Genomic DNA, 22,039 nt, shown 5'->3' with positions numbered 1-22,039 from the left:
AGGCGTACTGCGGCAGCAGCAGAGCGGCATGACGTGCTGCCGGAGTAGAATGTCACACATAGAAAGTCGTGCACAGGAGGCGGATTGGAGGCAAACTCGCTCGCTGATTTGAGTCAGCATGTTTACATCGGGTGAGTGTCACAGTTGAATTTCTTCAACTTCTCACAAATATCCTGATTGTACTTTGCGTTTGATTGAATGATTTGCGAGAGAATGCCATGAAACGAGAAGGTGGGCAAAACGTGGATCCCGTTAGCAGGCGTGATGCCATCAGCCTGAGTCAGCATCATGTTGACCAGTTTATGAGTCAGGGTGCCATATAGTGTCCATCTGTGACAAATCCCTCAGATGGATCTAAATCAAGTGTGTGTATACTGATCAGCGTGGGGTCGTGGTAGCCACCGAAAATCCAGCTGACTCATTTTTGAGTCATACAAACTGGATTGATAGCTTGGCCACTGGCATCGCATCACAAACCTCAGGAATGTGTGTGGTCCAGTTCACGGCAAAAAAAAGTCTTCAAAGCATTCTGAAGATGACACTGCCTTTGAAGGTTATTTATCTTTTTTATTTGAGACTATTTTAAGTGTGTTTCCTGTCAACTGATGACTTTGCGCAGGAAAGTGACTTTGAAAATGAGTCACTCGAGTGCGGGCTTCTGTGCCATTGGCTGATGGTGTTTTGACTTTTTCTCACAACTTCCTGTCTTGGTGAATGGTTAGATTCTGCAAACCAATGAATGGCCAGCTGTGCGGATGCAGCGGTGATCCAGGAAAAAACACTCCATTGTTCCTGGGACGTCGGAGAAGTGTGACCTCCCTCCCTCCCCTCCGCCAAAGACGTAGAAGCCTGCTGGCAGGTAAGACAGGCTCACAAGGATTGGCATGCATGTTTTTTTTTTTTTTTATTATTATTGATTTTGTATTTATTTTGTATTTATATTTCATGTTATTATTTATTTTAATTTTATTTAATTATTTATTTTCAGTTTTATTTATTTATTTATTTATTTATTTATTTATCTCTTTAAACATTGGTAGCTCATATCTTTTAATCTCTTGTCACTTCCCGCAGAGCAGTTTCATTTGTGTGTCCAAATGGGCAAGTTAGTAATTAAGCAAAAATAATGGTGACATCTAATAAGATGTTAAGATTCATTATATGGAAGTAATTATCATCATATTGTAAAAAGAAAAAAAAACGAAGCAATTATAGATATGCAACACTGTCCCATATGTAAATGGATGTCCTTCAGTTCACAGACTGAGGCATGTGTGACCGGCTCATGTGTTGACTGTGATGAGTCAGTGCTCGTCACAAGGTTGTGTGTGTGTGTGTGTGTGTGCTTGTGTGTGTGTGTGTGTGTGTGTGTGTGTGTGTGTGTGTGTGTGTGTGTGTGTGTGTGTGTGTGTGCGTGCGCTCACTCATTCAGTTTGACCTTGTTTGTGAATTAAGTAATTGTATGTTATCTCACCCCTGCCAAAAGCACAAATGGTTTCAGGACTACACAAGCTATTGCTGTTGATGTCCAGCAGATGTCAGTATCAGACTGATTTACTGTAGCGTTTGATTTGGGATATTATGATGCGAACGTGATGGGAAATACAATTAACCTCCCTGGTACCCACCCAACCAGAATTGCAGCATCATCTTTTCCAATGCAAGGTCACCATTCATGACTCACTAAGACTGTCTTAAAATCCTTACAGTTCGGTCACACACTCCAGTTTCCTCCAAATGATATTTTTCATAACATTCATATGTTATTTTTGGGGAAAATTTGGTACAAACAGCACATTTTAAAATACAGTACATATAAAAATGCATATTATGAAATATGCATTTAGTTTCCCCAAAAATGTTAAATAATTTTTTTTTGAATAATTTATTGTACAACAAAGAATAATCAGATTAATGAAGCCAAATGATAAGGATTTATTCATTAATAGTCATTCAAACTTTGTGCTTGCCCCACCCAACAACACAAAAATATATTAAAAATAAAATAAAAACAAATGTTTTCCACATCTACTACATACTTGTCAATGAATGACATAAGTATAACACTAAATGTTTTTTTTTTTAAAGAACTAAAAACAAATGTCACAATTTTTTTAATTTAATATTTTTGCCTTCATATTTTCAATCCATTCTAAAACAAAATCCAAATGCAGTGATGTCACAGCGGACATGCTGAAACGCTTAGGCCAAAAGCAAAGTCTCCTGATAATACATTTTATGAGGCAGAGCAAATCATTTTGCAATCTCTTTGTCTCCCAGATGTTGTGATCCTTCATCCGTTTTCTGTTCCCGTCTTTTTTTTCCCATGCTTTCAATCTCACCATCTCCCCAATATCACTCTAAAAACTTTTTGCTTGGGCTAATTACAAACTTGCTTTATTTGACAAGACCCAGTAGGTCAAATTGATTCCACGCTTGCTCTAAAATTGTGCTCAACTCATGACTAATTGCCTTGGTGACTCTATTTGTGTCAGTAACTTGTGATTCAAAATTTTGTACAAAATGTCCCGACTAACCCGCCTGTTTTCTCGCTGGCTTTTGTGACATCCCCCGTTAGGTCATCATGAGCGGAGGCGTCAACGTCAGGTCCACCCTTCGGACTCACCCCACGTCGGGGATCCCGCGTGCGTCTTTACCCACCTCCCACAAAACGGAACGGACCAGCAATCTGCCCAGGTCCTCCACACCTACCTCGAAACGCAAAATCACGCACACACCCACTCAGTCTCCCTTACTTTGCCCTCGGAGCTCCAGTAAGTCATCTCGTAGGGACGCTGGCTTGAAGCCTCCACTTTTGCACCAACCAGGTGGTCGGAACTCTTCCTTATCTTACAATAGTCCGCTGACTCAGCGCCGTGTACCTCCGCCGCACTCCATTCTGGATCGGGGGAAGCCTACACAGATTCACACGGATTTTTCCCTTGATGGGAACTGTAATCGAAATGAATGCACAAATGGAAACCAAACAACCAGCCTACGTCCTCCGCTCCACTTCAGCAGAGGAGAGCATTCAGCTCCCGGAGTGTCGAATGATGTTGTGCCAGGAAAGGAGCAGGAGCCTCCAAAAATGGACCCAGCCCGGTCCTGCATCTCCAACAACGAGAACGTCTACCGAGCTCAAACGATTCATCAGGAACCCGTCAGGGGTCTCGGTGATTGCGCCGCCCAATCAGATGAGGAGATGGGCACGCCGGAAGATTCAAGTCCGGCTTCCTCTTCCAGTCTTCCGCTGCTTCCGCCGGCCATGCCCGTATCTTTAGACACGCTGCAAGAGCCCGCTCCCTCCGAAACGCGAGTAACCATGGCCGCCGTCGCTCCCTTCAGCTTCAGGTTTGTGGTCCTCATCCACACACTTTTGTTGAAGTGAAAAGACTACAAATTCTGTGTGTTCTGTTGACAGGCTTCAAGTGCAGGACTGTGATTTGTCACTAGATGAACTGAGTGACTGTTCATCAGGATCCATCGAGATCTGCTGCGATGACCTCACGCCAGGTTAGACAAAGCTATTCTTTAAATGTCCATTTCTGTGGGTGCTCCGTTTATTTATTGCCACAGTCAGACAAGGCCGATATACGACTCGTATTGTTGGACCCGGATACACGGCCTCGGTCCAAATAAGTGTCCCCCGCTCATCAGGCCTTGGCCTCCATGTCTGAAGTAAGGTAGCACCATTTGGAATGTGTGCCTCAGCCCCGCGGCTGTGCCGAGCGACTGCAGTGGGTCAAGATGAAGGCATGGAAAGCCGGGAAGTGCTTAGAATGACAAGTGAGGATGTGGGTCAGTAATGGGATTAAAAAAAAAAAAAAAAAAAAAAAAAGGCTCCACTCGCAAGTCGCTGCAAGGCAGGCAGTTGATTTGAACTTTTGACCTCGTTCTCCTCTCGCGTGCGCTTCCGTTTCCGAATACGATGCTCACCAACAACAGATAATGAAGGCCACTTGAATAATTATTTTTATTTCAAAGCACACAAAATATCTGCCAATACACATTTGATCACCTTCTGACCTCAATGGAGACATGAACTTTAAATGTGTCTGCAGCACCATATGGTCTTCCAATTTGAGCCAAGTCTTACTGACCTTGCCACTCTCCAGAGATGGTGTGTGTGTGTGTGTGTGTGATGGATATGTGACCATCCACAGATGGTATTTTGAAAGCTTCAATGTTTGGTAAATCATATATTTTTCCAGCAAGGGAATCGTCTTTCCATATCGCTGTCTTTCTTTCACGCACACACACAGGTTATAATTTACTGCCAAAATACTTTTCTCAAGGATATATGGAAAACTGACATACACACACACACACACACACACCTGGTTTCCGTAACATCATGAGCACCTGAGATCACGTCTTCAAGTGAATACAACTTTTCATAAAGTTAGCACTTCTGAATATAAATGTAAATCGTCGTATGTCTTTTTTAGCCACCGTTACGCTGTAACCTAGCAACCAGCATTTGTGAGACAACCCAAGCGTACAACCGTTCAAAACAAATATTTGCCAATTGTTGGCGAACTGCGCATGAGTCACAACGAGCGTGTGTCGTCCGTCATGCTGTTTTTGTTCAATTCACATTATATGCCTCCCGGATACAGACACGCTATTGTCACGGATAAGTGCCCGAATTCCTCAAATGCTTCGGCCATGGAGTCATGTTGTGTGTTCTCACTCTCCTCATTCATCACTCCCGCATGTTGGTTATCTCGATATTTGCCCTTAAAAGTCATGAGTATGAGTCATTGCGACCCACCTCGAGCTAGCATGCTAACAAGCAAATAAAGCAGGAGGTGAGGCAGGATATCCCCTCTCTGTCTTCCATGCTTCCTCTGCTTCTCCGGCTCACAAGATCCTTCCTCACTCCATCCTCTTGCTCCTTGTCTTTCTCTTTGGTGTGCAATTCAATTTGTTTTGAAAGCTTGACCTCCTCAGCCACATTTTGAGTTGTCACTGTTTTGTCATTTCATCACGCCACCTCCTCCTCTCATGTTTACAGTCAGAATGAAGATATGAAGATGCACTTTGAGTCAGTGGGAGGAGGTGAGAGCATGTGCCATCTGCAAAGGCAAACTGTCTCTTATTTGGTCCAAGATTCTGTGGTACGATTCATTTTTTTTTTTTTAGGTCGTATTTATCTCGCTGTGACTTTTTTTTTTAATGCTTGCTAATTCATAACAAATTGAGCTCATCAGACTCTTTGCTTTTTTTTTTTTTAAACCTAAAGTCAAATTGCTAATCATGTTTATGCCAATTGAGTCATTTTCAGTAATTTGGTCATTTAATTGAAACATAGTCTTAACGACTATCAGCGTGATTTCAGTTTTATTTCTAATTTGTTTTGATTTGTCCAAATATGGACATATGCCAAAAAAGGACGTTGAACACTAACAAATATAAATATCGACTGCGAATCGATTTTCATCACATTACATTCGACGACAGAAAGTCTTGATTTATTTTTTTTATTTTTTTATTTTTTTTTAACCTGATCTGGCCACTTGCCTGTCTCTCCTGCAACTTGATTTTATGTCTTCAATCTCGCCATTCATCCTTCAACCTCTAGTTACCTGGACTTAAAAGAAAGTGCCTTTTATTGTGAGTGAGTGTGCGTCTCAGCGTTTTCCCCTAGTCCGGAGCCAATTTCTCAAATTTTAGCTTGTGGTTGAAACCTCATGTTCCACACAAACACACATTTCCAACGCGCCGACTGTGTGTGTGATAAGTGATGAATACAAAGTCAAATACTGAGCGCTGGCTTCCATCACGCACTCCAACTGTCAGCTTCTCTCATGTCAGGCCAGATTGCCCAGGTAAGTGTGTTTGTGTGTGTTTGTGTGTGCGTGCGAAGTGTAAAGATTATATGTTTATGTCGGCTGTGTTTTAAAATGACTAGTCAGCAGAGCTAAAGAGCATTGCAACAAACAAGGTGCTGTGTGCTGCCAACACACCATTAACACTGTGTGTGTGCGTTTGTGTGTGTGTGTGCCACCTCTGTGCCACAAAGTCTTTCCTTGTGTGCAGCCGCTCTCATTTTACAAACGGTAATCTGTCGCCAAGCAGATGTAGAGCACCTAAAATGACATCCTTCAAAAGCCCAAACGGGTCTGCAAGGAGCTCCTCTCCTCTCCTCCCCCGTAACTGTCACTACACCACAGCTTTGACCTGGAAAAGTCAGCTGACTCGAGCTAACCGGTTCTAGCTGACAACTAGCAGTTTGTTTTGCATGGTGTGTAAATTTGATGAATGTTAATTGTGTTCTTTGTTGATGCAACATAAATTTTTTGGTCGCGCTTGAATGAATCCATTTGGCTCCACGTTTCATTGTGGCTTTGGAATGGTTTCTTTTCCATTCCAAGACATTTTTGAATTCTCTGCTTCCAATTTGATGTAGTAAGAGACTGGGAACATGACTGGCCCAAAGCAAAGTCTACAAAGACACGCTTAGATGAATCGGGGCTTCTGCTTGTTCTTCATCTCGCAAAGGTCACACTGTGTACAACATCCAGGCGCTGGATATTGTGCTGCGTGTGAGAGCCACGTTGCCGGTGAACAGGACAGATGTTTGCGGTGCAGGTCCACAGTCACAAGATGGTGATCACGTGAGGCTCCAGTGGAACATGTTGCTCGCTCAAGCAGCCACCCGCTGTTGTTTGCCGCTTCAGTCCCACCCAATCTTTTCCAGGCGAGGCTTCGATTTTTTAGGTGTACCGTCAGCTGGTCTGCTCTTCCTGTTTTTGTTTTTTTCCCCCAACTGCTACTCTGGGCTTCCAAATTTTCGAGCCATAGTCTGATTGGATTAAATAGCAGCTGCGCTTTGGAATGTTTCACCATCTTCGTCAGTGGATCGGTAGCCCCAGTTGGCGTTATGGAAATTAAAGTTTCCCTCTCGTTGTCCACTACATGTCGCTTGAAGCCGATCGCTTTCCGCTTCTTAACATCTCCCCATCTTGGAAATCCAAATAAAAGCCTCTACCTACAAAGATGCATATTGCCTCCTCTAAACGGTTTTATTGATTGATGATCAGCGATTTTGCTTGGCTATCATAATCATCCCTAATGGAATGAATGCTGTTTGTGTTTTTACGGCTCTCTATACAATCAGCTCTTAACTTATCCGATGTCAGGGGACGACTCGGAAATATCACATCCGAAGCCAAACTACTGGAGATGGGATGTCCAGTGGAATGACTTGTGGAAGTTGAACACGAGCGAATCCCTAGATGGCCGCTTCGTTGGCCTTGTCTCATCAATGTGACACGCTGGGAAAGACGGACCCACGCGCGCACACCGAAATATCTCCATCAGCGCCCACACGTGCACTCGCGCTCCTTTCAAACCGACGCCTTATCGCAAAGGCCGGGAAGCGGATGAGATGCTTAATGGTCTCTGCATCCAGAATGGGCGTTGTGGTGTGGATTTGGACCAGGGATGGAGTGGGAGGAAGGAAATGGAGATGAGTGGATCGTTGATGGAATGCAGGTGGAGGTCGTGCTGATGTTTTCAGGGCTGTTGGCTGCTAATAATGCCGTCCTTGCACATTTGGAATTGCCTAATTAATCCAAAGATAATTTCGGATAATCACGGGCGGGTTTCCTGTGGTTAACATACTTAACAAAATCTGAACGTGAATGGATGAATGGAGCAGCAAATGTGATTATGAACAATTGGATGTCTGTGTAGGGGCGGGGGCGGGGGGAGTGCTTTTACTCTGGCGGCAAGATTTGACATTGAGGAACCGTGCTGTCACGTGATTGGACGGCTTGAACTAAAGGATGAAAAAAAAAAGAGAGATTTCCATGTGAGTGAGAGATTTTTTACATTTATTTGACACAGCTTTTTGGGATGGCATTTACATGAATCCGTGCGAGGAGGAATAAAGACGGGGAAAGGAAGGAAAGGGGGGATGAATCAGCCAGTGGGAGGAGGGCGAGTCAGAGACGACGAGAAAGAAGGGAAGGCTGAAGTGAATGAGCCATGCGGGGCTGGCTTTAGCAAACCAGCAAGCGAGGCACAAGCAGAGGGAGGAGAGACAGAGGGAGGGGAGGGGGGAGAAAGGGGGGAGTTTCTGCTGTTGCGACCGCTTCGCCTGTCAGTCGGCTGTTGCCTCCCTCACGAGAAGGAGGCCATGCCGAGCGGGAAGCGAGCGGAGGGCGGCCGGTGAGCGCTGCTGCTGCGTGTTCTTTCACCGGCTCCATTGTGAGGAGGCCACGCGTGGCTGCATGTTGGACGCAGATCTGCACACGCATGGATTGTAAAATGTGAGTCCAGGATACGTTTTGATTTGAAGGCTTCTCGCACGTCCTTGCGCTGGCATAGAGGCAGCAAATTAAGACCACACTGGTGTTTTTACGTCTGCCCGTTTTTCACCCCGTTTCTTCTGTATCAGAGCATGCCCCTGTTGTTTGGCTCTCTACAGGAGGGATGCTGGAGGCTAATGTGGCTAACATTAGCATGACAGCAAAGCCCAGGGAGATGGACCTCAGGTCTCCCGCTGCTTCTAGACAGGATTCTTCAGCCCAGTCCATGGCTTCAAGGAAGCCTCCAGCAAAGCCATCTGCTCTACCCCAGGGACCCCCACGTCCCTCCAGGTCAGAGCTGAAGGTCTACCGACCGACGACAGGGTCTATTCCGATTCCGGTCTCAAATCCATCCAAACTACGCAAGCAGCGATCACTGAGCAACTTGGCTGTGCTCACTGATGCTGAGAAAAAGCTGCACCTGTACCAGAGTCCCAGGTGGAACGATGACTCCGGCCAGCCTGGTCCTGGCACCAACAAAGGGCAGATCGCTCGACCCGCCAGTGGTAAAACCTCCCTATCCAGAACACTTTCCAAATCAGAGCAGTCCCTCTTCCAAGGCAAGCCAAAAGCATTCAACTCTCAAGCCGTAACTTCAAATGCGGCGGGTAAAGCGAGCCGGATCCCGGCCCCTGGAAAACCTCGTGGACCTTATGCAGAGGTCAAACCCATTAGCAAGACCACTGAGACAAGCCAAAGTCCAGGACTAGATCTCGCTGAACATCCCGTTAAAGCTAACGGAGCTGGTGGTACAGGAGATAATGGCGGCACAAAAGCTGGCGAGAAGTCAAGATCGGCTCCCATTATCAGTGAGGAGAAGAAAGACAGTAAGGCGCTAGAAGGTCAAGACGATAAGGCCTTTTTGAAGGTGGACCCCGAGTTAGTGGTGACGGTTCTGGGGGATCTGGAGCAGCTGCTGTTCAGCCAAATGCTTGGTGAGTCGACTTTTCTGCATTGGCTAAATGTGTCCATAAATACTTTTATTGATCTCCGTTTGATTGTTTGTCCGCATTCCAAATTGGTCATTGATGTGAGTGGGCGTCGTCAGTGGGTAAATAAAGAGTCAGCAGAGCTCGCCACAGTGGGCTTCGTATTTAGCCTTGCGCCACTCCCACTCCGCCCTCACGTCTGACCTCCAACCTCCTCTTTTATGTCCATTGATCTCCAGGCTACACACAGATGGTCACCATCGCCACCCCCCCCCCCCCCCCCCTCCCCTCCAGGCGACATTTAGGATGAAAGATAGTTAACGTACACATATGTTGCCAAGAGTGAATCATCATAAATGCCACACTGAGGCTCATCCCGCTTTTGCCTCTTATGAAATTGAAACGTCCTGTTCTGTATTCTATCAGGATCAATCTTAACTTGAACTCAAAGCTTGTTAGCCTTGTCCTGTTTGCTTCTGGCATTGAAATGGGTTCCATCTTGTTTTGTGACAGCTAGCAGTACGCAACGTGACAATGTCCTTTCCAGATGAGCCTTTAGCGATGGGTAAAGATAATGGAGGACACCACTGAGGTCTGATTCCTCACTGAAAAGCTTAAAAGCATTAGTCAGGCCTGCCTTATCATGAGAAGATTAAGTTTTCCCTAATAAGCACAATAGGCTCATTCCACCAATAAGTGATTAAGAGATTTTTCTTAATTGGATATAGAGAATTACTGAAATTGATTCGTGGTCCGCGGCTTTGAACTTGGGAGCATGCAGCGACAAGTTCAAGATACCGAGTACATTCAGTGGAGTCGAATCGATCGGTTGAATCATTCCATTTGATAAATACAATATATTTCATCGCAGGACCTCAACTAGTTTCAAATTCTGCCGCTGGGTTGTGTAGGTTCAAAAGGATTTCAACCTCACATGTTTTTCCTTTAATGACACCTTCGGGTCCCATCCAGCACCATTAATGAGGTGTGTGTGTGTGTGTGTGTGTGTGTGTCCGTGTGCCTTTCTCAGCATGAGAGGATCTCATCTAAAATCCAGCAAGCACTCAGATTAGTCTTTGCATCAAGATAATGAAAAGATTCAGCTTCCATTGCACTAATCACAGATCTATGATCCTGGAAAAGGCCAACGAGTTAAAACCGTAGCGACATCTGTTTGGATTTGCCTTAACGGGGGGCGGGGGGGAGTCTTAGAAGACCGTGTAGATTTAACTTCAAGAGTGTCATTTTGACACGTGTCATTTCACTGTCGGCTGAGCCCATGGCCAACATAGTGACCGCAGAAAAGACAATGGCACGACACACGCGTCCTTAAAGGTCACCCCGCATACCAATGCGCTTGTTAATTCACAATTGCGGGCGCCTTTGCGGCCGCCATTGTCTCTTCGCAATCCTGTCTGGAGAACAATGATTGCTTCAGAAGAGCTGTTTTCAAAAAAGAGAGAGAAGAAATATCTGGCCTTGTCATTTGTTTGACTCCCTTTCAACATTTCAGGCTTCAGTAACGAAACGAACAATAAACACCCCGGCGACGTCGCCAAGCATCCTTTCAGTCCTCCCGCCTTCTTTTCAAATTCACTCAACTCTGATGAGAGTTGATGTCACCACTCGGACGGACGAACGGCAGACATTTTTCGAAGGGATTGCGTCACAATGGCGATGACACGTGTGTCATTGTGCAAATAATGGCTCCCTGTGGTGGGCGTCTTTGTGTGTGTGTTTTGCAATGTGTTGTGGTGGTTCTCTCAGGACGTTGGAGCCATTGCATTAGTGCTGTCTGCTTCCTGCCATCCTCCACCAAAATTATATTAGAGCACTTCTTGTTTTTGTCTCATCAGCTCTTGCACAATACGTATACATTATGGAGATGAGTAGATGGGAGGGAAATTAGTCGGGACCAATAAAGTTCTATATCATAACAAGTCCCTCTTAAGTATGTTTGTACGTTTTGTTCCTGGGCAGTCTGCTGATATGAATGTTTATAATGTGAATTGTGTGAAAGGCATAAAAAGAGTGTTATGTAGGCCACCTTGTGATATTGCTCTTCTCGTTTTGTTCTATTTGTGTATTTGCTTTATGATAGCTCTCAGATGAAAGCGTTCATTGTGATGGGATGCTTGGTGAGATATGATATGAGAATGTGCTCATAGTAGTCAGGCCGTCAGCTCTAGTACGTTTCTTTTAGTTTTGTGATTCATGTAGTGGTTCGTGAAAATTAATCGACGACAAGTCAATTATCAAATTTAATTTTCAGATTTTTCTAGTCCTTGATGAAAGCAGACTGGTCTATCTTTTGCGTTTAAATCCAAATAAGATATTTACAAACATCTGCTTTTACTTTGGAAAACGATGACCATCGTTTCTTCTTGTGATATTGCTTGACTGTTGTTTCACTAAGTAATAGAAAATAAACAAAAATAATTGGTTAATAAAATGCTGAACATGATTTTTTTTTAAATATACTTAAGATAAAAAAAATTGTCTCATATTAATCGATAGAATAATCAATTCTAAAATATTCACTTTTAAACGGTATCGTTCTTAAAAGTTAAATACTACTGATTGATACTCAACAAATCTACTGGATAAATTCACTTTTCCGCCCCGAGTAGTTCTGATTTCTAAGCATGCATTTATTTACATGCCTCCGTTTGCATTTGGTCCAACATTCAGTGCCAGGTCTGGATGAATGAAGGTCTTATCTCATCAAGCTTTTCATTTGGTGGTGTGAGTTCATGCCAAAGGTTGCTTGGCATGTTGCTTTGTAATACGTATAGAAGCTCTTTTCGATAAAAGTACAGTCTGCATTGTTATATCAATGGCATATAAATTTTTTTGGAGACCAATGTAACTTTAGGTCATGGTAGAATCAAACATAACTTTTTTCTTTCTCGGCATCTAATATTACGTAATCAGCTGAATTTTCCCATCACATTTTCCTACGTGTGTTCAAGTTGTAATGGTTTTGTCACGGGGAGGTGGCTGACTCTTCACGTTGTGTACAAAGAGGCGCTATTGTGCCATCATCACATGTGATCGGACAAACTTTGGATTTGCGTCTGCATCCTGGTTGAACAGTGAAGCCTTGTGTGTGTATATTTGTGTTTGTGTGTTGTGCGTGTTTGTCCACTCCGTCCGTCTAAATGCGCAGGAATGGCGGCCGACATGTTGTCATGCTTCCTGTTTTGAGAGATGTGATGTTACAAGTGTGGGAGAATGACGATGATGATGAAGACAGGGAAGAGGGAATGAGCAGTCATGTAAAGCTAAACATAAAACAAAGATACAAAAAAAACAAGAGGCCAAGGCGGACAGGCACCTTAGCCACCAGGGGGCGGTAGAAGGAGGATTCATGCAAAGTGAAAGAAAGTATATTTATTTATTTAACTATTTGTTTATTTATTTTCATTAAGTACAATATTATACGGTGTTATATTTTGTCATTAAACTACACTAGAAATTTTTTTTTTTAGGAAAGATGGAACGGATTAATAGCATTTCCAGTCATTTCAATGGGAAAAGATGATTTGAAGTTGAACTCCTCGCTGAACAAATGAAATTTATCTTAATTCAATCCAAATTCCTCCTTGCACAGGAGCAAATCATAACATAAATGATAGTTACAGCAAAGAATTTTCACACATTTGTGTTCATTTGATTCATGCAGTTCACTTTAAAACTCAATCACAGCAATCTATCATTTATCATGGCGGCATAGCCTGAGGAGATTCTCGTGACAATAACATATGTGCGCGTGCGTGCACATGAACCAGACGAGGAAGACAAAGAAAAAGCCCTAGTCCTCAAATCTCCATTCACATTGGAGCAAAACAGGTGCGCTCACTGGCGAGTGACTCAACAGAGTTCAGGAAAGAATGCAAGCACGACTGCACTAAAACTTCCGCAAGGCCGTAACCATTAGTGCACCTTTGGGGAGCTTCTATCTGACTAATGGACAGACAGAGACAAGTGACCCAGGGGAGCAAAACAAGTACACAGCACTTTCTTAGCCATACTTTTAAAAGAGTGCTTACTTCTTCTCTGTCTTTGCATTTCCATTCGGAACCGTCGACCAAAATCCGAACTCTCGTTCTCTCGCAACAATGTCATTATTTAAGATTAACGATGATTCTATTGAGGCCGATGGGATGTTTTTTTTTTTTTTTTTTTGGCCAACACAGATACAAGCGCTTAAAACAAGATGAGTGTGATTCATGCGCACCCCTGGGGAGCAGCCGGCTCTGACAAGGATATTTGCATTTGTAATCCAAGCTCACCCCCCGCAGAAGCGCATCACCATTCCAAATGCCCCAGCTGGGACCACCGGGGCCAGAGCAGATGCTGGCCAGGAAGCATTTTACAAACGTGCAAGCAGCATGAGCGTAGCCAATCAATTTGATGCCAGTGTTAAACAAAGCCTCTGTTTAGGGTAATTAAAAGTGTCCAATTAATGCTTACGTCTGTGTGTGTTGGGGGGGGGGGGTTCTTTGTTCGATTTGCGCAAAATGAAAAAATCCGTGAAAGGTTAGATCTTTTCCAATTTACTCAATGTAGCTTGTTAAATTCCTCAAGTAATTTTATATCACATTGTTTTTATGTGAGGTGCTGTATAGGTCCTCAAAAACTATTTCTCAAAGGTTTTGTGGTTTGGGTTTTTTGTGTTTTTGGGGGGCACTTGTGAGACTTTTTTTCCCCCACAACAGTTTAGTGTTGTGTCCGTTTTTTTTTATTATGACTATTTATTATGACTTTTTTTATTTTTATTTTCTTTATATTTTCTTTATTTTTTTCTATTTATTATTATTTCTTTTTATTTCTTTTATTTTATTATTTTTTCATTTATTTATTTTATTTTTGATTGATCTGTTATTTATTAGTAAGTTATTTAGGCATGTTCTCTGTGAGCATGGCGTGAGAGGCCCCCGGTTGGAACACATCATTTCCTCAATGAGCTGTCCATCCTGAGTGGGGGGTGGGGGTGGGGGGGGGGGCTGCCTGCTCAATTGTCTGTGGCCTTTTTTCCTTTGGGGGAATCAATCCTTGACCTGGAGTGTTGTGAGCCAAGTGTTCCTTTGCGTGTTGACGTGTGAGTGCGTGTTGAATACACACTTGAATACACACCAGAAAAGGCTTGATTGGCTTACTATGTGTGTGACTTGACACATATTCTTGGTTTTGCACGTCTTTGCAAAAATCAACTTGATTACATCAGAGCTTGGAAAGTCTTAAAAAAAACCAACAACTAATGATTATGTGAAATTATTTTGCGCTTTATATTGAAGTTCTTTTTGAATCCAATAATGTCCGTCCATGATTTCATTCGTTTCAAAATTGCTGAAATTGCATATTTTAATTTATTTGCTATTTAATTGTCCCTCAATGCTGCATCTTCTACTGGAAAGCGCCTGGGGAGGGTCTCAAGAGGCAAAAAAACACACACACACACAATAAACAGCTGCTCAGCATGAATCTTTGCAGCCCAAGCAGATTATGGAATAAAATGTCATCACGAACCCCAGTGAGAGGCTTTGGGTTTATTTTTCAATGGGCAAAGTGTCAGAGGCAAATGAAAGGACACATCTGCATTCGGAGTGAGATGTCTTTTGTTCAAAATAAGCGGTATAAAAAAAAAAAAAAAATCGGATGTTACCTAGTATGTTTAAAAAAAAAAAAAAAAGCCTTTCCTGTCTAAAAATATCCTTTTGTGTTTGTTTGCGTGCACGGCTGCAGACCCGGAATCCCAGAGGAAGAAGACGGTGCAAAATGTTTTGGACCTGCGACAGAACCTGGAGGAAACCATGACGAGTTTGAGAGGGGTGCCGCTGAGCCACAGGTCAGACGCAGATGCACGCAAACGCACACACACACACACACGGAAATGGAGAGAAAAAAAAATGCCCACCGCATTATCACTGAGCCTAGTGTGTGTTAGTGTGTGTGTGTGTGTCTTTCATCCTTGAGTGCATGCCTCACTTCCCTCCCGCTGTGTGCCCTTCAATGTCCCTACACGAAGAAACGAAGAAGTGAAAATCGGCTGACGCTTCCGTGCTGGAGTACATTTTATTCACTTTTCGTACCGGGCAGTGTTCACTCTCAATTTTTTTTGTTGGGCTATTAACTAACGTTGTTGCCATAAATGTGCACTTGTATTTTAAAATTGGTCCTTAATTGACCAAAAAAAATTCAAATTGTGTTTTTGCCCTGTGAGGCAAATCTTAATTTTGATTGGCTCAAGAATCACTCCCACTGTAAGAATGCCTTTTTTTTAATTTATTTTTTTTATCATCAATATACTAGTTCCAACATCATCTTTCTCATTCTATAGCTGTTTGGCGGGGAGCGTGTGCTACGACAGTGATGACGCTGCTGCGTTTTCCATTTCCAGTCTCTCCAATCGCTCCTCGCCACTGTCATGGCGCCACGGTCAAGCAAGTCCACGCCTGCAAGCTGGCGACGCCCCATCTACCGTCAACAACCAATCGGACCTTGCCCTCCGGATCAGCCACGCCTCACGCATTCACCTCATCGAAGATCTGGACGACGCGGATCCGTCCTTGCTGAAAGGAGATTACCTGAGCGACAGTGACCTCGGGGGGAAAAGCCCCAATGAGGATGACGATGACGACGATGTGGATATTGATGATCTGGGCAATGGGTAAGTTGGCTTTTTTTTTTTTTTCCCTGTGAGCTTTTAAATGCGAGAAGTTTGAACATCTTCACACAAGTGCTGACTGTGTGAAGCCTTTGTGAGATCGTGCAATTTAAATCCCACAGCATGGCCATGTACTGACATTTCCATGGTAACCACAAAAATGCATCCCTGAGTCATTAAGTTGCGACACAGTCCATGTCCCTGCTTTTAAAGGACTGAGGTTAAGCAGACATCAGCCCTGACGCCATAGTTGTAACTTCATCACGAAAATTGTAAAAAACACCCGAAAGGCCAAAAAAGCTGAAAGCTAAGTTCATCACCGTCAGTTTTGGCCGCTAGGGGGCAGTGTTACCTTTTTTTTTTTTTTCTCTCCTTGGCCGTGCTGTCAATTTAAAGCAGCTTCATCCTGGATTATTCTTCTTCATCTCATGTTTTATTACACACACTCATCCATAATGCATAAAGTGGTCATACAGAGGTCACGAATGAATATTCCTTTCCAGACTGTATATTATGCTTCACGTTCTTTGTGTCCTTTGTTATGAATTGAGTTATTATCTGGCCTCCTCAAATGTAAATTGAAATTTGAGTCACTATGTCTCAGAGAGACTCATCTGACACGCTGAACTCTTGGTTTGTTTAGGGTGACTGTACCATGACCCGTCTGCACTCTCTTAGTCAGGGAGCCCTCAAGTCGCTTCTCCATTTCCTGTGCGGGGGGCCCTCTGCCTGTCTGCTGCTGAGTTCCACACATCTGGAACTAGAACCCTCCCTTATCTCCCCGGCCGCTCCGACTCGCACGCACACACCATTTCTGACAGGGGGGTTATGTGTGTTTGCGTCAAGTTAATATGCAACGCGGAGGAGGCGTGGTCCATTGTCAAGTCGGCCTGGAAATGTGTTGACTGGCGAGGAACTCTGACGTGTGTATAATTCGCCGTAAATCATTGATTGCGAAAGCGGCTCTCGTCATGTCTGGAGCGGATGTGGTGCTCGACGTGGATTCTTTTCTCGATTGAAACCAGTTTGCAGTAGAGGAGCAACTCTTAAGACAAAGTTGAGCAAAATACGCAAACACACACGAGGCACGACTGTGTGTGTGCGTGCCGCTTGTTTTCCGCCCCGCTGGACGCAGACGATTTAGTTTCGGCTCGGTTGGGTTTTCACCCTCAGCCATCATCTCCCATGAGTGAACTCGGGGTTTCCATGGTTACCTTGCGAAACAAGCCCTCCCTCCCTCCCTCCATCTTCCTCGTGAATTATGAATGCATACATGCGGCGCACGTATATGTGCGTTAATGTCATTCAAACTTCCTCCCTCTATTGTTTTGTGTGTTGTCTTTGTGTAAAAGTAGAAGTGGACTCTTTCCGCTTTTATTTTTAACCGTGCGGGGAAGTGAAAGAGACCATCGGCTTTTGTTGTGCGGTTTTGAAAAGAAAGCAACCTTACTTTCAAGTCTTCAATCATTTTTTTTTTAGCCTCATTTTTGCTTTTCTGACAATGATGGCAGTCAATCAACTGTAATTGGTTGGAACTCAGTCGATTTTGTTATTTACCTGTTTAAAAAAATCGATACTATATCACCATCTGCTGGAGAATTTAGAGCTTATCCCTCTCTTATGCATGCACGCACACACACGTACACACACACACACACACACACACACAGGGATTCCCTCCTGTTGTGAACAAGATCCATGTGCTATGAGTCACACTCCTGGCCCCTTCTCCCCCCCCTCCCCTTCCCCAACTCAGCACTCTGCCCCACCCTACGCACACACACACACACTATGAGTGATGATCATATATCTATAAAATGCTGTGAGTGAAAGGGAGAAACCCAAAAGTTCTCAGGAAAGAGTTTGTGGTTTTTGGCGTTTGGGACTGTTGACAGCACGCGTGTTGCGCTTGTCAGCGCCGACGTGCCCTTTTCTTGATGACTTCATGCACACCTCCTTGATGTTCGTCTGCTCAGTGTGGCGTGTAATCAATGACTTTCACTGTCAAGAAACATAGCAGCATCTTTCTGTGTTTTTCTTTTTTTCCATTGTCATAGCACAGCACCTGTGGCAACTTCTCAAAACATTTTAGCAGCTCATGTTTAGGTTATCTCTTTTCGTCCGTGTCGACACGCACGCACACGCATGAATTCCCATACGCACGCTTGACATCGGCGGTCAAGTTGTCTGCAGTCAGTTGTTTCAGGAATGCTTGGATAACACTCCTGTCTGGGCTCTCCTCGGATTTGTTTAGTTTGGAAACCTGCTGTTTTGATTTTGGGGAAATGCTGTGCTGTAGAACAAAAAGCACATGTTGCATTATGCACGATGTGACTGCGCTTCATTTTTACATTGGAGGTCCAAGTGGCATATTCCGATTTAATCGCAATTGTGTGGGTTTTATTTGTTTTTTTTCAATTTCTCTTGAGTTACTCTATGAGCATCAATACTGGGTGATACCAAAATGGTACAACTTAAAGAGGAAATCACTAATGATGGGCAAATGAAGCTTCAAGATGATTCATGAACCCGTTGTTGTGTTTACTTACTTTAAAAACTCACTTTAAACCAACATTGCCATCTAGAGGAGTCAAAGAAAACAACAACTGGTTCATGAAGCTTCATTTTCCCATCCTTAGAAATCACCCCAAAAGTTTTCTTTCCGTGCAGCCCAACTCATCGAAACTGTTGTGGAATATGAATCAAAGGTGTCAAATCCAAATGGCACAATGCCGGACACTCCCAATGCTTAAAACAGAATAAGAGAAACGAGGCACTTGGTGTGTGTGTGTGTGGAGGACGCCCACATAGTTCAGAGGGATGCGTTACCATGTCAACAATATGAATGAGCAGTGGAAACAAATAGAGGCGACTCAGCGGTTCAAAGGTCACGACTTTTGTCCCCCATGACCAATTTCATCACATTTCCTTCCAGGAAAGAAGTGAATCTAACTTTTCCGGTAGGTGTTATTATGATAGGATTATAAAATTTAAGCAAGGGTAAAGATGAAAGTTGCTGGGGGGGGAAAAGCCACCCCGGAGAGCAACAACCAATGAGAAACTTGATGCTATCGCAACAACCTTCAAAAACATGAAAAAAAATTCGCTGAGTTGACAAGTGGATCTGTTAGTGGAAGATTACGGCTTTTCTTTCAGAAGCAATTTTGCTAATCAATGGCTTCATTGGAACTAGTAATTGTATTCAAGTATCCAACTGATAATCCAATAAACAAATATTCAGATAAGAAAATATATTTGTGTGTAGTTATGAAGCCATTTTCATCTTGTGCTTTCACGGTTTATTGGAAATCTGTTCAATTTCTTCTTTCGGATAAGCAACAGCCAAATATATAAAATAAAATTTAAAAAAATTCTTCTCTCAGATAAGCAAGAGTGAAATATCTCAAATAAAATAAAAATAAAATAAAAATCTGAACAGACACCATGATTTTTTTTTTATGCGGCTCATTCCTCAGAAATTTGGTTCTCGCAGTAAAAAAAAAAAAAAAGAAAAACCCGCCCCCACTCGACCCCCCCCCCCCACAGTTATTTATGCCCTGCTTCAACTTCCCCACTCCATAAGTACATGCTTATCTTCTCCATAGGGGGTAAATGAAACTGCACGCTTGAAGATGAGCTTTAGCGCTTTAGATGTAAAACTCCTCAAATCCCGACACACGCACGCACACACACACACACCTCATTGACAGACTAGTGAGACTTGCAACTTTGAACAAAAGAGTGTGACGGGGGCTTGTAACGCGCATAACAAACCACGGTGCCCCCCCGCCACTCCACACACTGTGTTATTCTCTGGAGTTGTTTCGACATTATCCACGCACATTGGCCTCCTGCCATTCTCCCTTCCTGTCCGTCCCCCTCTTAACGCCATCGCTTCATCTTAATCCCACTCTTGCACCCCCAGTGAGGGCTTCTTGGTTTTGTTTCCCAAAAGACAAACCTGTTGAGTCGCATTCATTCTCAGGCTTGTCATTTATCAAAGTAGAAATCTTTATTCAAGGCAGTCACATCTTTGCATTTATTATTAGCAGGCGTTGGTGTTTAAAAACTTTTAGTGGTCGTGTCATGAAGGATCTTCCTTCCACTTCACCTCAATTAACTTTGCAATCAAGCCTAAATGTCTGGCTGTGATTCATTTTGATCAAGTGCTGCCTTATAAAGGGATTAATTTCTTTTTAGAGGCAAAGAAGAGTTGAATTATTTAATCCTTTCATTCAGACTTCCATTTTCTATATCCTGATTAAGGTCACAACTTGCGGGTATATTTTTCAACCGTGTCCTTAAAGATAGAAAAGTACTAAGTACAAAAGTAAGCCGTAAAGTTTTTATTTTCAATAGCCATTTTCTTTAAAAAAAAAAATTCTCTGCATGCATCCTTTTTTTTAATCAATTTATATAATGCCCAGAATAAAAAAAAAAATATCGCATCTCTTTATTTCAATCAGTTATCAAACGTAAGGCGTAAAACCTCTTTCGCTGCTGTCCTCCAGCTGTATTTATATTTTTCTCGTTTACCTTGAGCTCATTTGTTTACCCGATCCCCGCCAGACGTATCCCGTGATGCGCCGTTTGTTCCCCTCTCAAATTTGAGGAAGCTGCAACTATTTCACCGTTTCGCTCGAGTCACATCGCCGTTTTAGCTAACGCAATGAGTGCCGTTGCCATAGCAACACTTGTTTATATGTGGACTGTGTGTGTTCCTGGGCTGATAAGAGGGAGAAGAGTTTTCCCAGGTCTTTTCCCGCTTTCATCAGCGGAGGAGTGACAGGTTCCCAGAGGCGGTTAAATGACCCTGCATGTGCACTATCATTACAAAGTCGCATCACCACCTAATTATACACCACCCCCGGCCGGTGTGCTCTCACCGACTCAAAAAGGTGGTCAGGGGGTGAAAGAGGGAGAGAGGGAGGCAAACAAACAAGGAGGCAGACATGTCTGGACGTGAGTCAGCGCTCAAAGTAAAAGTTGGCCAGACAGACTCGCTCACGGACCTTTCCAGAATCTCGGATGAGGCTTGACATAAATAAAGCGGCCTTCCCAATAAGATTGGGAATTTGAATGAGTTGACTGTGTGTGGCCACAGGAGCGGTTCTTTTGATTCGGAACACCAAGCAACAGTCGTGGCGGCGGTTGTGAACAACACGGGCGAGTCAGAGTGCCAGAAAGTCGGTCACACAATTGTAGAGTAGCCACAAATTTTACGGTGACTTTAAAACACAGATGTCAAACTTCCGCTATCCTGAAGGTTTTCGATGTGCCCCTTGTCCAACACACCTGATTCAAGTGATCGTGATTCTTATCCTGCAATGTTGATGATTCAAAATTTGAATCGCCAGATGCGCATGGTCTTTTGCACACACGCACAAAAAATTCATTTCCTGGTTGTGAGCTAGCTACACTTACCTAGCCGCCATATCACCGCTACCATATCAATACAGATTATATTATATTATATATTACAGTAATCCCTCGTTTATCGTGGCTAATTGGTTCCAAAAACCACCCACGATAAGTGAAATCCGCGAAGTACGGTCACCAATAAGAAGTGCTGGCCAGGCTAACGAGTTAGCGGAAAGATGCTAATTCGCGATCGTGCTAACACGTGAAAACAAACTTCTAAAGGAATATAAATGAATATTTGGACAATACTACATTGTCCTAAAGGTTATTATTTTGACTTTTAAATGTTTTTTTAATTTGGGAAAAAAAATCCGCGATGTAGTGAAGCCGTGATAAACGAAACGCGAAGTAGCGAGGGATCCCGTATATGTATGCATAGTTTTACAACAATATTTAACCACTTTATATTTATAATTTCATACATAGCTTGTGGATGACATCATCTAGCGTGCCAAACTACTCTGACAAGTAGAATTTTCCCCAAAGGTTACTCAAGCCAACGTAAATCACCTCTGCCCAGCCGGTGGCGCATGGCACGGGTGGGCCGTAGCCTAAACAACTCTTTGTTGTTTCCGTATTTAAAAAGGCTATTAATGATCCCCTCTGTGGCTTTCCTCAATCTCTTTATTTCTCTCACTTGTCTCATTGCATTTGGTGTCAGTGATCTCCATCACCTCCCCCCCAGCCTCCCTCCATTGAAC

The 22,039-nt window shown here is 43.4% G+C and overlaps 1 protein-coding gene across 12 annotated transcripts in view; it reads left to right on the top strand.

The window, feature by feature from the left end:
- The first annotated feature begins 703 nt into the window (after positions 1–703).
- The window catches only part of nav1a (neuron navigator 1a), a 45,645-nt gene continuing 24,309 nt past the window's right edge, over positions 704–22,039 (top strand). For 8 of the 12 annotated variants that reach the window (XM_049755170.1, XM_068649883.1, XM_049755169.1 and 5 more), the window contains exons 1-6: positions 704–859; positions 2,579–3,351; positions 3,422–3,513; positions 8,438–9,253; positions 14,996–15,098; positions 15,591–15,920. In XM_049755170.1, coding sequence (XP_049611127.1) covers positions 2,585–3,351; positions 3,422–3,513; positions 8,438–9,253; positions 14,996–15,098; positions 15,591–15,920 — 2,108 coding nt within the window. In that variant the 5' untranslated portion in view covers positions 704–859; positions 2,579–2,584. Of the gene's footprint in view, positions 860–2,578; positions 3,352–3,421; positions 3,514–8,085; positions 8,280–8,437; positions 9,254–14,995; positions 15,099–15,590; positions 15,921–22,039 lie in introns of those variants that run through there. The other 4 variants (XM_068649884.1, XM_068649887.1, XM_068649885.1 and 1 more) reach the window with 4 other exon arrangements.

Source organism: Syngnathus scovelli, chromosome 2, assembly GCF_024217435.2.
Source record: "Syngnathus scovelli strain Florida chromosome 2, RoL_Ssco_1.2, whole genome shotgun sequence".
Taxonomy (NCBI): domain Eukaryota; kingdom Metazoa; phylum Chordata; class Actinopteri; order Syngnathiformes; family Syngnathidae; genus Syngnathus; species Syngnathus scovelli.
Note: the sequence above shows the minus strand (reverse complement) of the source record. Positions and strands in the feature narration are given on the sequence as shown.